The 17,076-nt window shown below is 34.1% G+C and overlaps 1 protein-coding gene across 1 annotated transcript in view; it reads right to left on the minus strand.

Annotated features, from left to right (window-relative positions):
* CTTNBP2 (cortactin binding protein 2) overlaps positions 1-17,076 on the minus strand; it is a 69,405-nt gene that overhangs the window by 24,809 nt on the left and 27,520 nt on the right. The window contains 4 exon segments of the mRNA XM_053943553.1: positions 1,599-1,853; positions 2,911-3,061; positions 5,622-5,721; positions 11,196-11,399. Coding sequence (XP_053799528.1) covers positions 1,599-1,853; positions 2,911-3,061; positions 5,622-5,721; positions 11,196-11,399 — 710 coding nt within the window.

Genomic DNA, 17,076 nt, shown 5'->3' on the forward strand with positions numbered 1-17,076 from the left:
GCTGCCTATGAAATAACAGCTAAGATGTCCTAGCAGAATTAATCTGTAAAGTATGGTCCCAACCTATCTCAAAACAAGAGGATGCAAGTGTCAGCGCTGCTTATATGCAGCTATCATGCACTGGAATGAATGACATGCAGTATACATAATGGATTAGAGAATGAAATCTAAGTGTTACCAGCACTTGGAGATAGCTATTAAGCTTTTTTAGCTTTTAAACATCCCAAACATATCTCAAGTCAATAAATGTATTAAATAAAATACAATTTTATAGTCTCTGCAACATCAAAACCAGAAATCTGATTGCCAGCTGTATATCACCTTCATCACCTAAGAGACTCCCCTCAACCCCAAATGGGTTCTTATTAAACAGTTGACTTGGAATGTGCTTAGAAGCTCAAACCCTAGAGTTATTAATGAAAAACATACATGAAGACTTCCAATGTCAGAACTTTCAGAGATCATTAGTCAAAGCAGTTTTAGACAGTAAAAGAAACCTAAATTCAAAGTTCCTGAGGATTATATTATTGCAGAAAGAGCCAACATAGTGCACATTATTTAGGTATTTGCAGATTATAGCAATACCTTAAACTCCATCTAAATTCGTATGAGTGGAAACTGGAATGAGAATCTGCATCTGCCTAAAAGACACTGGTAATAGAACACTGACTAGTTGCAATGCAAAATGCTGGGTAAGCAGTGGCTGTCCCTAAAAAAACTCTGTACCTTAAACTGAATCTTAAATCTGTCTCTATTTTGAACATATCTATTTTGAACTGAAATTTATCAGGAAAAAAAGCAAACATAATGACAGGTATTGAACTAAGCATGTAAACATGCTGATTTTTGAAGTCTTGGACTGCATTTTCTTAAAATTCACTCTTCTGTGTTTAGCACCCTCTATTTTCTTCCTGGGTAAAAATTTTACAGTGAGATCTGACTGACAGCTACCATATAAAAAGAAATCCTTTAAACGGTCAGTGTTGTAAGTGTATAGCTTCTGATGTCAAGAAGTGATATTAAATTTCCAGAAATCCTCCTGTTTGTCATCAGTAGGACCTGTCAGGTCATGCTCCATGTCATCAGTTATTCCAACCTCACAAAAACGTTTCATTGACTCCTAAAAAGGCTGCCCAAAATAATAAATTAAACAATGTATGTCTGCACAAATCTGGTTCTCAAATTTCTTTTTCTCCCCTCCTTCACAGAAGAAAAATTGTTCCTAATGAAATAATTCCTACATGTAACTCAAAATTATGTCCATCTAGTATCTATAAGCACATGACATCCAATGAATTGGCATTCAGGGTGGGATTCATCTCACCTTAACTTTGAAAATCTCAAGTAATGATGTTTCCTCTTTTTACTAATGTCCCATAAGAGGCAGACATTTAACTATGATAATTCACTCAATTTGACACCTGGATTCTGGCACAAATTGTCCGCTGGAGGTCCTTCTCTGTCTCTGTTAAATCAAGTAGGCCTATACAGTAGATAACAGACTTGACATCTAAGTTATAATTCTTCAAAGATAAAAGAAAAGGATTTATTTTGCCTAAATTCTATCAGGTTTCTGTAACTTGTTCCCATGGGCTAACCTTAAAGCCTTTTGATGCTGCGATATGGGCAGCAGTCCAACCCTCTTTGTCAGCATGGTTGATGAGATCTGCAGAAACAACAGACTTTACTCTACTGTTATAGTCATCTTCTCTCTTCTCCAAATCAAAGTAGTCTAAATGAAGCTCTGCATCCATTAAACAGTTCCCATTGTTCGGCCCTCCATAGTACATAAGGAGCTTGAGACTTTCAACATTACCAGAATCCACTGCTGCGTGAATTGGTGACCAGCCATCCTAAAAAAGAAACCATGATCAAAAAGCACACTGCCACCAAACACATAGAAAATTGTTTGCAGACTTATATCAGCAAAGAATGTGAATGGAAGGCTCTGTCTGGCAATTAAGAAGACAAGCAAGAGTAATATAATAATCCTCTGGGAAAACACAGTTGCTTGTATGTGTTTTGGGTAGAAGAGAAGGAAGAAAATGTAGAAGCAAAAAAAAATTACAGCTTTCTCCAAGGACAATCCAATAGATAAAATCTTCAAAATTTTTAGAACAGTCTAAGTGATACAGGGCTTACATGCTGTTAGTAAACTGCTTCCTTCCTGTGCATCAAACAAAAATGATTCCAACTATCAATATTGTTTCATGTTGCATGAATCCATTTATTAGTCAGTTTCACAGTTTTGACATCACAACTTTCTCTTATTCCAAGTCAAATATATTTACTTTCCAGTTGCAAAATGAATGAAAGATAAAAGATTTAGTGTAATAATTGCAGGAGGAGTAGAATGCTCTGTGAAGCTGCTGCTCTTTGTGCTGTATTTTGGAAGAACCTATAACCAACATTTATTGTCATAAGAATCTGCTGACATCAGAGTCATAAAAAAATTTCAGAACAGCACCTGAAAAAATAAATTATGTAGGCACAGTCCTCCTTCCCTTTTCCTCTAAATATGACTTTTTTTGGCCCTATTCTGCCATTTATGATATATGAGACTTTACAATACTGGCAAGAAAGTTTTGGGGTGCTGTCCCTTCAAGGACAACAATAAAGCATCCTAACATAAAAAGTGGAAACATTTTAGAAATCTAGTGCTAGAGAAAAGCTGCAGCAAATTGCCAATGAAATCTGAATTATGTAAAATGGTATGAAAGTCACATCATTTAGGAGATTTTAGACAATATACAGTTTTAAAAAAAACAGAAAGTATGACGAAAATAACAAAATATTAATTTCAAATTATATGGCTTATTCCAGCTTTAAAGAAAAGTTTAAGTAAATGTTTTAATGCCAATATTCAGTAGTATACAAGGTATTGTAACTTTACAAACTGTTTTAACTTACACTGGTTTTTATTGTTCGATCTGCTCCACCTTCCAACAATAGTTTAATACAATCGTTATTTCCGTTTTTACAGGCCAGGTACAAAGGTGTCTGTCCTCTTTCAGCAGCATGGTTAATATCAGCCTGATACATAATTAATAATTCTGCACATCTACAGCAAACAATAAAGCAATAAAATTGTCTTATGTTAGACACGCAATGCCTCTTTATTACTTCAGACATTTAAATATTTTAAATAAAGTATTGGTTTTACAGATACAGATCTACCTGTGATCAACCCATATACACAAGTATAAAATATAATTTTGTACATAGGTATAAAGACAGGCTACTTTAAACATGTAAATCTTAAAACTACTGTAGATGCCTTTAAAAATTGTGAATGTAAACCACTCAATTTCACAAGACTGATAAAAACTTGATGACAGCTGCTTAAGAAAAACATGCAGCTGAGCAAAAAAAGAGGAACATTTCTGACTATTGATATTTAAAATAGAATTGAAAAGGGAAAAAATGAAATGAAGGACTAGCATTAGCTTTACCAGCAAAATGGACACTCATCCAGGAAAGTAACCTGGTGGGGGCAGCAAAACAGCTATGGCAGTACCTGGCAGTACATACCATTCAGATCCCTGAATGGGGACTACTCTGGAAGGATGGCTTGGGTGTATTGCTAGCAGCTACTGGGTTATGGAGGATGGAAGATTAGATGGAGTGCAGAAGAACAATTCACTTGGGGCTGGGGCATTCAGATCCAAGTTCCTGTACTTTCTCACAACCCTGTAGCAGCAGGTCCATTTTTTTCCCCATTTCTTGTGCCAGGGTTTCCCTTCCCCAAGGCTACCTTTCCCTTCCCCAACCTACATTTTCAACAACACTTAAGACCTTGCAAAAATCTTAATGCCAGTCAATTCACTCTACAGTTCAAACAAGAACTGTTAACAAAGATACGTTCCCAACTCTCCAGCTCAATATTTATCAGTCCATAAAAATAGAAAGCATATCAACAATAAAGCCTCAAAGCAGTTAGTGCAATGCCAAATAACTACTGATTAGGAGACCATATGGTAACAAAATATACTGTGACAAAATATTTACATCAATGTAAGGTGTATATATAAGAATATAAGTATATAAGAAACTATATACTAAAAAAATCACAAGTGTATAAGAATACTATTTTTGATACATTTTTGTCCAGTCAGAAAATCAGTTAAGTTCAAGGTAAAATGCCCAATTTTAGAGAAGAGTAAAACACATAGCATTGATATGAATTACTTATCTACGCTTTCCAAAAATGCTCAACTGAACAGAAAAAAATACAAATAAAAATAATGTTCTGCTTTAACAAATGTTAGGCATACGTCCTAACTGTACAGTCACAAAAAACATCTTAAGAAGGGCTCCATAGAGCAATTCAAGACTGAGTTTTAAGTCTGCTAGGTTAGAAATATCAGGTTCGATACTTTACATTGTATTTGGTGAATATCGAAAAGCTATATCGACTTTCCATCTCAAGTTCGGGGTCATCCTTGCCTGGACCACATGGGAAATGATTCTGGAAGTTTCTCCTAAAACCAGTTTCTGATCTGGTGATATTACTGGACCAGCCTCAAAAACCTAGATTTTTTTTTTCTGACTTTTTCTGACTTTTTCCTGACTTTTTCTGACTTTTCTTTCTGACTTTCTGACTCTCTAGAGTTAGAACAACAGTACTGTCTTGGCTCAGGAACAAGGTTAATGAAGATGTCACGGGGGACTGGTTAGCAAATCTATGACAGATATCTACTGTGCAACTGAGAGTGGTTTAGAGCTGTCATTAACCCCACATTAGGAGACAGACAATACTGTTGCCCCAAATTCCACCTATTACAGATTTTTTTTCTGTGCCTGTACTTTGAAGCGACAAACAAATCAAACAGCCTGAACCATTTGTGGTCTCTCTGGCATTTTTGGCTAGCTCTGTCATTCTATGTTCAATTTTACAATTCAGTTCATGTTCAGTATCTAAAAAAAGTAAAAGCAAAAAATGTGTTTAGGGATATCATATTACATAAGTAAGTCTAAGGGAAAAAAAAATTATATTGTCTGCAATACCACACACAACACAGCCGATAAGTGTGCAGAGTAGCAAAGTGTTGTGAGGGTAAGTCAGGTAAATAAATAGCTTTCTATTCAAATGAAGTGTTCAGATATTTATTTTAGTGAGAAAATATGAATATAATAAAACTTAAACCTTACAAAACCCTTGTTATGTGGTGTAAGGTATTTGTTTCTATATCACTCAGGAGAAAACTCGGATGTTCATTTGCCTCTGAGTATGATATTCATAGTTTTCCATGCTTGAAAAAATATCAGTGCAAAAATAATTTCTTTCTCCCTTTCTCTGTTAATTCTATACTATGGCTGATAATTCAAAGAAAATTATGAAATTCAGTGTTATGATGCCAATGTAGACCAGTACCACACTGTAATTGCTGAGAATACATGCTCAGCAACCTTAAGAGCTGAAATTGGAAACAAAACAATTAGAAAATATTAAAATCAGAATGGTATAAGAATATGAATTTAAGTAGATGTTTTCAATAAATTATAGTTAAATACATTTATACATAAGAATGCAACAGTAATGTAATGAAAAAGTATATAATGTAAAGATAATATAAAATTAAGTAACAGCTGACAGGCAAAATCTTAAGGGCTTCACTTACTTGACATGTCCCTGAGCAACTGCTGAACACAAGGGTGTAAAGCCATTTTTATCAGCAGCGTCAACTTGTGCTTCTGCAGCCAGCAGCAATCTCACACAATCTATAAATGGAGCAGAACCATGGAATGAGTCAACAAGATCAAGTGGCAACAATCAGCCAGACTTTTGGACTACGCATCACACCTTAGGGGACTGAAAGAAAAGCTCAGGAAGAAGTTTGCAGGAGAGAGATGAGAATTGCCTCCCAGGGGCATCACCACCCTTTTGCAAAAAGGGCTTGTGTTGGGTTCTGCTGGGATTCAAATAGATGCCCACTGCAGGCAACTTCCACAGTTATTTTACCTCCCAAGTGGGGAATCTGACTTATCCAGGAGTCCCTAAAGGCACCACTGCCTACTGACAGTCATGACAAATATGACAGCCACAGGGGAGATGTTCACAAGCCACACAGACCTCAAGCAACACACTGGCCGGTTTTATTTTAGGGCACTGACTTGTGATTGCAATGACAAATAAAATAAGCTGAAAAACTGAAATCTCCCCAAACCATTCCCATTCATATATTTCCAAAACCACATGCTAAAAATAGTACCAGCCTGATTCCATCACCCTACAGCTAATTTAAGATAATTAATTACATAGTAATTAGACTGCTTTTCATCCACAAATTAGAATATCATTTGATGCAATTAACTTTGAAGAAAACAGTTGATCTGTTCCTCATTCTTGAAACTGGCTCCAGACCAAAATAAAACAAGTCTTTTGTAATTGAAACTACTACTTGGAAAATAAGCTCAGCTACAACACCAATTACAAACTCCTGACCTGATTTCTAAGCAAGCTTAATGCATGCTGTTTGAGCACTCAGTAAAATCCCAAAGCCAAGTTTTCTTAGTGAAGTTTAACTCTAGATATCAGAATCAAACACATATTAAGAACAACTTGGATATCAGAAAAATATATTAAGAACTAGTTAAAAATCTGTCTAGCCTATACCATCCTTCAATGTATTCACTCCCGTTACAATTTTTTCAAATACTTATACAGATGTTGTAGAGTTGATTGAATAAATAATTTAACATTAAGAAATAACATTTTAAAGCACTCTAAGTTATTATTTCGTAGATTTAGATTCTTTAATTTTGAAGTAAGTAACCTGATGTGAAATTATTTTTTGTTGTTGTAAAGCTGGTTGTCATGGTAAGTTACCAGGACTTGACCTGTAATTTATTTTAAGTTATAAAGACCCTCTCTGTTAACTAATTTACCACATCCTTCCAATTGTAAGATAGCACCACTTAAAATAAAATTATATTTTCATTCACTTTTTAACACAAAAATACTCTGCTGAGAATAACTTTTTTTTTTTTCTTCTTTCCATGGTCAATCCTGGTCCTATATTAAATTATTAACTTGAAAATACAGATTCCTGCTTGACATCCTAAAATACTTTTAAAGTTTATAAGGGATGTTGAAAAAATTTTCATCTAGAAGTTTCAAGTATTTGGCTAGAATACTCTGCTGTTTATTCATAAAGCATATGTTAGCCATGCAAAAGCCATGAATACACAGAACTGTCTAGAAAGGCATGGTTAATTGACACTTATTGACTGGCAGATCATTCAGGTGGTAGGTTATGTCTGTATAATTGCTGTTTCTGATGAAGCTTATCTCTATGAAAATACTGCTTCTGAAAACAGCTTTTTATTCTTAGGGATAAGCGTGACCATGAGGAAATACAGCTACTTGCATAAGGCAAAACATGTGAGCTAGTAAGCTCTACATGACCTGTTCTGGTGGCATAGAAAGTAAAAGAGCAATTATCTTCAAGATGCCTGGGTCTTCTGGATGGAATTTTTACTGGGATTTAGAGAAGGGTAATTTGGCTCAGTCCAGGCTCATTCACTCTGGTTCACTCTGGTCTGCCATAAAAGTAATAAGCAGTGGGAAGTACTGGTGGAAGGGCAGGCACTAGACAGACATCGGTGCCACTAAGTTAAAAGTCTTGGTCACAGCAAAAGCAAAACATTGAAGCAAATTAAGATAAACACCTGGAGATTTTACTGCTCTCCACCACAGCTGGGTAGTTAGTTCTTCCAGAGTGATGGCAAACATCATGCAGATACATCCGTGGCTTGACAAAGCTGACTCCATGTAGCTGTATGTCTCTGCACCTCACTCCTTTCTACTTCCCACACCATTCCAGGTTTTTTCTATCAATCAGGGTGCCACAGCCTCCAAATACTCAGGATAGAAGACAATCAATTACACCGTAAATGCATATGATTAGCACATAGCTGAGTCCAAAGGATATTATTTTCTCCACATCTCTCAGGTTCAAGAACTCCTATTGTTTCATTCTGTCCTTCTCCACCTCTTTGTGGTGGAGAATGGTCACGATCTGCAACATCATACAGCTGTACAGATCTATTAGCTAAGAGAACTACTGTTATTAAGTGCACAATAGACCTGAAACAGTTCTTTCTCTGCTAATGGTAAAACCAAGACAGACTGATAAGACAACCTGTTCAGCTATCCCAATCTAGTGGTTAAATGATGAAATTAACAGTTTCCTCATGTCCATTCAAATACAAAGAAAGTGTGTATTTTTAGGGTGTATTTCTCTCTCTCAGACCTACAGAATTAGGGACAGTGTGTGCTGGAAACAAAGCTTCTGCTATTAACTTCATGTGCTGGAAAAACCCTCTGCTGCAGCTCTTAAAAGGCAACTGTTTCCAAATAGGAAAGCTATGCATTTTGCAATTAGGATAGATTAGGACAGAATATTTCAGTGCTCTTCTCTTGTGTAACTCAATTTTTTCTAGAGAATGGGCTGCGATCATATAACAGCTGCAGCCATCATGCTGGTTACAATGTGCTCTACCACGCTCTAGTTATCTACACATCTCAAATACTGTATTTCTTCACTGAAAATGTGTGGGGATCATTCAGTTTTCACTCTTCCCAGAATATCCAAAACATGGTTTTTCTGAAGGGAGGTAATCGTTATGCTTGCTTTTATCAGTTCTAAAGATACTCTTCTCGTGAAATCTTCTCCAGGAGAAACAGGAAAATCTGGTTAGTTGACTTAGAAATCTCAAAATCCATTTAGTCACTAAATCCATGTTAAAAATATTCTCAATAAATTAAATAATGGTGTGATCACCCACCAGTGTAGGCTTGTGTTAAGTCTTATGGTTAGACTGAATGATCTTAAGGGTCTTTTCCAATCTAAGTGACTGTATGATTCTATGGGAAAAAAAACCCCAAACCAACAGAAACTTACCATTGACAACACAACACATTTAAAAATATGAACAATAACGTATTTTATCCTTAAAATGACAGCAGTATCATTTCTTTCCGCCTGGCTAGTTAAGAAGAGGTATTAGAAAGGACTTTTAAAAAGATTTATTTTAATATATCCATTCTTAAGCCTATATAATTTAAGCAAACTTGTTTTTTAAAGTCTCCACTTTGAATTGCTACATATATCTATTCAAGAACAAACTACAAGTAATGAAAAAGGGTTATATATATATATATATAATATATATATATATATATTATATAATAAAATTAAGCACAAAAATATTTCTCCAAAAATTTTATAGATCTATACCTTTCAATTTTCATATAATTTATTAAGGAGACATCAACACTGCTGTTGTGTGATTCTCTCATTCAGAGTTCATACAATCCATTTAGTTGCTGAAATGTGATGATTTGTGCAACCAAGTGTTTTTCACATCCTGTCAACTATAAATAGAAGAGCAACACTATAACCTCTGCAATACAGTTTTTATCTCAAAAAATAAAACATACTGAACAATTACAGGGTGCATATGCATATGTTTGTTTTTATTATTGTGTTTGCACAATTTTGTCAAGTGTCTTTCTTTGAAATTTTGACAATAAAATGAGGAACCAAATTGCCTTTGCTGTCAGTAGGAGCTGCTCAGTAACTGAAAATCATTTGCTTTGATAAAATTTTAGAATACAAAATGAATAAATAAGAATTGGGTCAATTATGGTCCCCCACAAATATAAGCAATGATAACTGCAGCATATAAGCCTAGAACAATAGACCAAACATCCATTTAGTGAGGGGAGAATAATAAATCCACACATTATAACTAACTTGGATTCTTATACTGCAGATAAGTTCAAAAAAGGAAAAAAATCACCAAAGGAAAAAAAAAAGGACCTTTTCACTATTTTAAAGGTTTTGGCAACAGGAAAGAAACTTAGTGAAAAGGACCAGATGTTTCTAAAAAAAAAAAAAAAAAAAAAAAAAAAAAACACCAAAAAACCAAAACCCCATAGCCCCTAGGAAGCAAAGACAAAATATACCATTTTGACCAAAATGAAGATTCCTCCTTCCCTATGCCTGGTAGCAAATTAACTCTGAACATGTGAGAAAAATGTACACTATCTGCTTAGCTGCAGATTTTGTAACTTAATCCTAACTTTAGTTTTATTTTTAAAATATTTGAAAAGAATTATGAAATAGCCTATGTACTATCTGGAACACTGGATCAGAGGTTTGTAATTGTGTCACTAATAAATATTTCATTAAATAAAACCAAAAAGTACTCTTGAAAGCAGTGGCTTTAATGGGACTATGCTCCACGTTCTACTCTGAAATAAAATTTTGGCTTTACTAAAAATTAATGGATTATTTGCCATTGGTATTGCTGGATTTCATCTTTAGTGTCCAAAATAGCATAATGATACCACCTGCAATATAAGAATCTGGAGGTTTTTATGTAGGTAGAAAAAGCTATAGTAATGCACACTGGACTTTTAAAACAAACTGCTGTTTGAGAGCCTTGTGTTAAAAGTCTGGAAATTATTGCTTGGAGTTTGTATCCATGAAGCTTCTATCTGTTAGTAACATACTTGCTGCATTCCATAAATGTATTCATAAAATATGAAGACTGACCATTGAAAGGATCAGAAATGCTACTTCCTCAATACAGAGGAGGGTTGGGATCATGGGGAAAGAAAAAAAAACCTTTTAATTTTCTCAGGAGAGCCTAGGTAACAAAGGAAGGCTATTTCATTCAGTTAAAAAATAAGGACAGTTCATTTTATTTCCCAAGTAACACACTATTCTGACACTATCTTCCATAATTTTCATTGCTGCTGCAGAAGATCAAAACCCTGATGACCACCTATTCTTTGCTGCTTACTCCCTGTAGAGGAAAGTTCTTCCTTTCAAACTCCTATTATTACAAAAGATCTTTAGTGTTTCACAGAATATGGGGTGATAATATCTGGTAGCTTCTATATGAAGGGAGTGGAGAATTAGAATGGATGTTCCTGCAGAACGCTACCAATTTTTTGTGTTTAAACTGCTTTCTGAGTTCCAAAATTCAGCTTCAAGAAGCATTGCTTATATATGCTACATGTATCATGCTACAGCATGATTTTGGACATATAATCAATATATCCCACTTTCAATTTCACATTTTTAAGAAGAATGCATTTGACTTAACTGAATATTAAAAACTTATGAAGTAAGCTTTCACTAGTTTACATGGATGCCACACTAGATTTTAGTATCATTTACCTGTATGTCCATTCGTAGCAGCAGAATACAAGGCAGAATAGCCATCTTCACAAGAGTAATTAATGTCCAGTCCTTCTTCATTAAGCAGCATTGATAATAAAGTGACATTTCCCTGGGCAGCAGCTTGGTGAAGAAGGGTGGGCCTGCCACCCAGGGGGACAGGACCACCACTTGTTAACAAAGGGGTTAGGGAGGAAGACCAGCCTGTGAGTTAAAGCAACAGAAGTTAAAGACACATAAATAAGCCCTGCATTTTCTGTGTTCTTTTAAGTACTAAAATGTATTTTCAAAATTACTGCATTTGTTAGTTTAGCAAAAGTTTTGTGATGGTGCTTTGTCTACATATTAAGAAGGTATTCTGAAGAACAAAAACTGCATTGAGGGGTAACACTTGTTAAGGCAAATGAACAGGACCTTCCTACAAAAGGTCAATGTGAAACTTGTGAATGGTAGTAGCATCCGGATGTCTCAAAAACATTTATATTATCAAAGCTAACAGAAGTTTTAGATTTGTTTTAATTTATTTGCAATATGCTAGGAAGATTATTTTAATTATCTATAGAAAAGTTTTCAAAACTAAGTACTTATCTTCATATGTAATTTTATCCTCCTTAGTGCAAACTTTAGTATTTATATAACTCATATGTAGTTATAAAGATAAATTGCATAGAGAGCCCTTAAGGTGCCTTTCAATAAGTTTGAAGAAACATGTAGAAATCTTTTACATAAATAATACAGAAAAGATATATTTACTATTAAACTCTCCATTAAGATAATGTTTCTTTTATTCAATGATACTTAAACAATATATCATAAAATGTTCCAGTGGGAATGAATAACAGGTTATACAAAATTCATGTATGAAAGCTTTCAAGTCACTCCATTAACAAAGAATATTCAATCCAAAACTCTGAAAGCTTAGGAGTTGTGGTTAAATGTTCTTCTGACTACTTATCAGCTTTAGTAGGGAATTTGCTAAGAATATGAAGTTTGCTGCATAAAGCATGGAATATTTTGTGCATCCTTCCTTGAGCAAAGACTGCAAGAGAAAAGAGGAGAAAGGCTGGGTTGTTTTTTTTTTTTTTTTATATTTTCACTATTACCTTTAGAAAATACACATTGTATTTATCTCTTGAATAAATAACTTTGTCTTTTGTGGCCACAAATCGGCTACTACATGAGGCTGAAATTTGATGGAAAGCAAGTTAAGGCAGCTTTTAATGCAGTTTTGCAATGCCTGAGACTGAAGAAGAGCTGCAGGGCATTAGCTTCAGTTCCATTCAAGCTGGTAAGTGCTATCCAATATCTTGAACTAGAAAAATTATGTGGTAGTAGCAGTACTATGCTGGGATGGTCTGATCCACATTTTGGAAAACAAAATGAAATACAGAAATTTCCAACAGAATTCTACAGAAACAATAGACTGGGCACCTTGTAAGATCTTGATACATTTTAATTAACATCAAGACTTACACAAGAATTCATCATCTGAGCAACACTAATGAAGAATACATTGTTTGATTCTAGTTAAAAAAACTCCAAAACAACAAAAAATGCCTGGAGTATTTTAGTATTTGTTTCTAGAGTAAGCTAAATTTGTCAATTTAAATTAAGTTTACTCGTGAAATATCTAAAGGATATCTTTTTAGTATTTTCCCAATATTACTAGCTTATTACTATTTTTTCATATTCACTGTAAGAAGTCATCACTGCAGCTATGAAGTTACCTTATAAATCCAAATTTAAACCAAAAATAAATTGTAATATTAACTCCATACATCTTATAGCTTCAATTCTGAAGCTACCTTCTGACTATTAATACTCTTAGTAATGCTTATTTCTCCAATACTTTTAATCAGAGGATTTTGAGGGCTTCTGAAGTTTATTAAAAAAACAATAAGCAACATACAAAGTAAACTGTATCCTTTAAGTGGCAAAAAAGACATTATCTTCAACTTCCACAATTTGAGAATAGTTAACTCTTACAAAATTCCCTAAGGTTCAAAGAAAAACTTGCAGTATTCCTTTCCATTGTGAAAGTGGTTTTATTTTTCCAGCCTTTTATTATTCTTTGAAACTAACTGTGCTGCAGCTGTTGCTATACATATATTCATGTTTTTAAAATGGTACTTGTGTAGTTTTTACTGTCTTTGTGGTAGTTAACTGATAGTTGATATTGCCAAGGTGGCACTACTGTTACTAAAATTTTTTATCCAAGTAACACTGGAATGTTGGTAATATGAATAGTATTTTGGGTTTCCTTTCCTTTAAAAAAAATGCAATTTTGGATGTAGTTTATTTGCTTGTTTGTCTGCTTGCTCTTGGGGCATCCTTAAGAAAAATGCCAAAATGAAAGGAATTTTTTAATGTCATATCTTAATTTTCATTTCAGCTCCATGAAAAGAAAAATATGTTGTTGCAGTTCAGTGATGAAATTAATTATATTAGGTTAGCATTAAATGAAAACCTTCTATTGATAAAGATACAAAAATCAGTAATAACATAAATATAACTTTACATTCTATTATCAATGTGAAGCAGTATAATAAAATTCAATTCATCCAATAAAATGCACCAACATTAGAAGATACCAATAAATAAGGGACACCATTACAGACTCAAAAAGTTAGGAAATGGGAAGCAATCTCTGAAAGCTTGTAGGACATGCAGTGATGAAGGGCAGAGGGACAGACAAAAACAGCTTCTGGCATCAGCTTCAGAATGTGAGATGGTTAATTTCAGAGCCTAGATCAGTCCTTCACCCCCCTTGCCACACACACTTTTATCTTCAAAGCCAATTGTAAAGAGAGAATAAATCAATCATTATAGAAACGGGCAAAATAATAAAAAAAAATATTTCATTCAAGAGTGACACAGAAAGCACAAAAGTAAGAAGAAAGTGAAAGCAGAAATCCCAGGGATATGATAATCCAAACGCCCACATTTGTTTCCATTTTGAAGTCTTACAGCCATTGAACTGCAGAAATCCAAACACAGCAGAAGCATTTTGGCACTGATTCAAAGGCTGCTGAAGTTAATGAAAACACTGCCACAGATTTTGAATCAGGCCATAAATGTTCATTGTAATGTCTCTATGTGCAGTCTGCTTAACATTAATGAGGAAGGCCCATGTCTTTTCCTAGCAGGGATGAAATGAGCAACACGTGGTACAACAGCCATCTCTAAAAGAAGATACAATCACATTACTGTAGCAGAATGCCTAAGTGACAGGGATCAGAGCTCCCATTTTAAGTTTGCTCTGAAGAGTTCCTTTTCTTAGAACCAAGACACTTCCTCACTGAAAATCAGGCTGTTGATATATTCCTAAATCAATCTGAGCTCACTAGGAAACTCTATTAAAATTAATAAATATAATACTTTAGTGATTAGTTTATTATCAATTCTTCTGACTCCACAGTAAGAATAAAGAAGCATGAATTTACTGACCAGCAAAAAAGTATGAAAATGAAGGATTCTGTCAATGTCCTATAATGTTAAAATTGTTTGTCACTGTTGTTAAAAAAAAAATTAAAGAATTCTGATTGAAGCTCACTACTTAATGTACAAGAAAATATTAATAAATTTAATCAAGTTCTGCTTTAACTGAATGCAAAACTGAAATTCTAAACATTTTCTGAATAAAAGTAAATAAAACATATTAAAATCAACCAGATCATTAATAAAACTAACTGATTCTGTGCCTAGAGGACATGCAAATGCAGATATGGGAAGGAGGTTTCAGCAGTACTTGTAGTTTGTTAGATGTTTCTCACCTCAAAGAAAGCCATACGTAAAAAAGAAGCTGAAAAAGGGAATAAGTAGCATGAATTCATGTATTAACTGCCCACATTATCTTATAAAACCAGTGTTATTAAATTGGATTTATCTTTCTATTTCCATATATATTTATAAAATCAATATTTTTAGCATATGATTTTGAAGGAAATGTTTTCCATACTTGCATAATATCCGTTGCTCTAAATTTAGTTAGTTCTGCAGTTTGCTAGAAGACTAGGCCAAAATAGATTAAATTCCCTTAAAAACATAAAGAAAATGGGATTGAAGAATAAGTGCAATAAAATATAAGCAATATTTTAGGTAGAACACAAATAACCTCCTGAATATTTATGTGAATATTACAGATGAAGTTATTAAGGTTCTTTGAGCCTCTATGTAGCCAGTAAAGGAGATACTGAAATAACATCTCTATATTAATAAGACAAAATAAAATAGCATACAGCTAAGTAGAGTTTAAGCAATCTTTCTTAGTGAACTTTGGATCATATTTCCCATCTGCAATTGTAAATATTCCTGAAAAACAGTGTCACTTACTAAGATTAAATGTTCAGAGTAAGGATTATAATGGAATTAAATCAACAAATATTTCCATGTCTCTTCAAAAAAAGTTAAGGGAGTTAGTGAAAGAAAGCAATCTTAAAAATTAAAAAAAAATCTATCAATTTTTGACAAATAGTCCTCACTTTTAGAATTTTCTCTGAGAATGAGAGAAAATTGAGAAATTGTTTAATAAGAAACACAAATTCAGTATTTGGGGGCAGAGTCTGATTGAAAAGAATGACTGTCCTCTTAAGAAAAAAGTTAATACCTCAAAGCACCAACTAAAGCAAAAACAATAAATGAAATTATGAAGAAAAGCACTGGTAATTCCAGTTTTAAGGTACGAGATTTATTCTTCTAAAGAATAACCAATAACTATCTTAAGTGATTACCAAATATCAGATAAATAATGTAATACTAACTGTTACATACACCTAATTCATGCTGATAGGATTTGAGGATGACAATCTCTTGCTTACAAAAACTATTAACTTGGAAGCTGACTTTTCCAATAATTTGTTCTATGTTCATAAAATATTAAGATTTTTTTTTTTAAGAATTTAAAAATTCTATTATGGAGCCTAATAGCACTTGAACGCAAATTAAGTTTGGAAAATACTTGAAATACTGGAAGACTAATCATCTATCTGACATGGCAATCAGACTCATCTTGGAATATGAATTTAAGATGAAAATTCAGGACATCCAAATGAAAATAGCAAACTAACAGGCAGTCATCAAACCCCAGTGTTGTTGACTCTGAGGAGCAGTAGACAAACAGAAGGATAAGATTTCTGAGCTCATACTTTTATGGCACAGTTCAGAAAGGAGAGAGAATTCTGACAGTATGGTGCAACAACCAAATATTAAAAGGATGACTAGGTTACTCCTGATACATGTAGAAAGTCTTCAATGAAGTGTAATGGGAATAAAAATTGCTTAATAACAGGAAACCTGGAATCTCCTGTATATACACACTCAATTTTGTCACACACTGTTTTTGGAATGGCTTCCCCTGGACTAGTGCTTGAGTTCAACTCACTTATTAGCTCTTGGTGCAGCTACCAAGAGAAAGTGGTTATGTGTCGGAAGCAGATCGGCTGTACAGGGCTTTTATGGCCTACAGATGATGATGCAGGTACTAGAATTATGAAGGACTGCAGTACCATAACTGAACTAGCTGTTGGAAGTTTGAAACAATTCAAACATTCTTCAATGTAGATGAAGGTCTGAAGTGTTCCATAACTGTGTGCTCTTTTTTTTTCAGTGCAGTGCAAGTCAAGCTAAGGGGAGCTTCTACCTAATGTTCTAGTGCTACCGATCCCAGCAGGGAAATATGTTAATAAAAAGCTTTATAGGAGATCTACAGTTCACTGAAAGGTAGATCAGACACACCAGTAATTTCCCACCGAAATGCAAAATGAGTAGCAGATACACACATTGACTCCAGACTTAAGATTATCAACAGATTTTAACTTTCCAACAGCAAACTTGTGCCTATATCTGTTGAAGTAAATCTGTGAGATGCCATGCATGAGTATTA

This window comes from Vidua chalybeata, chromosome 5 (assembly GCF_026979565.1).
Source record: "Vidua chalybeata isolate OUT-0048 chromosome 5, bVidCha1 merged haplotype, whole genome shotgun sequence".
NCBI lineage: Eukaryota > Metazoa > Chordata > Aves > Passeriformes > Viduidae > Vidua > Vidua chalybeata.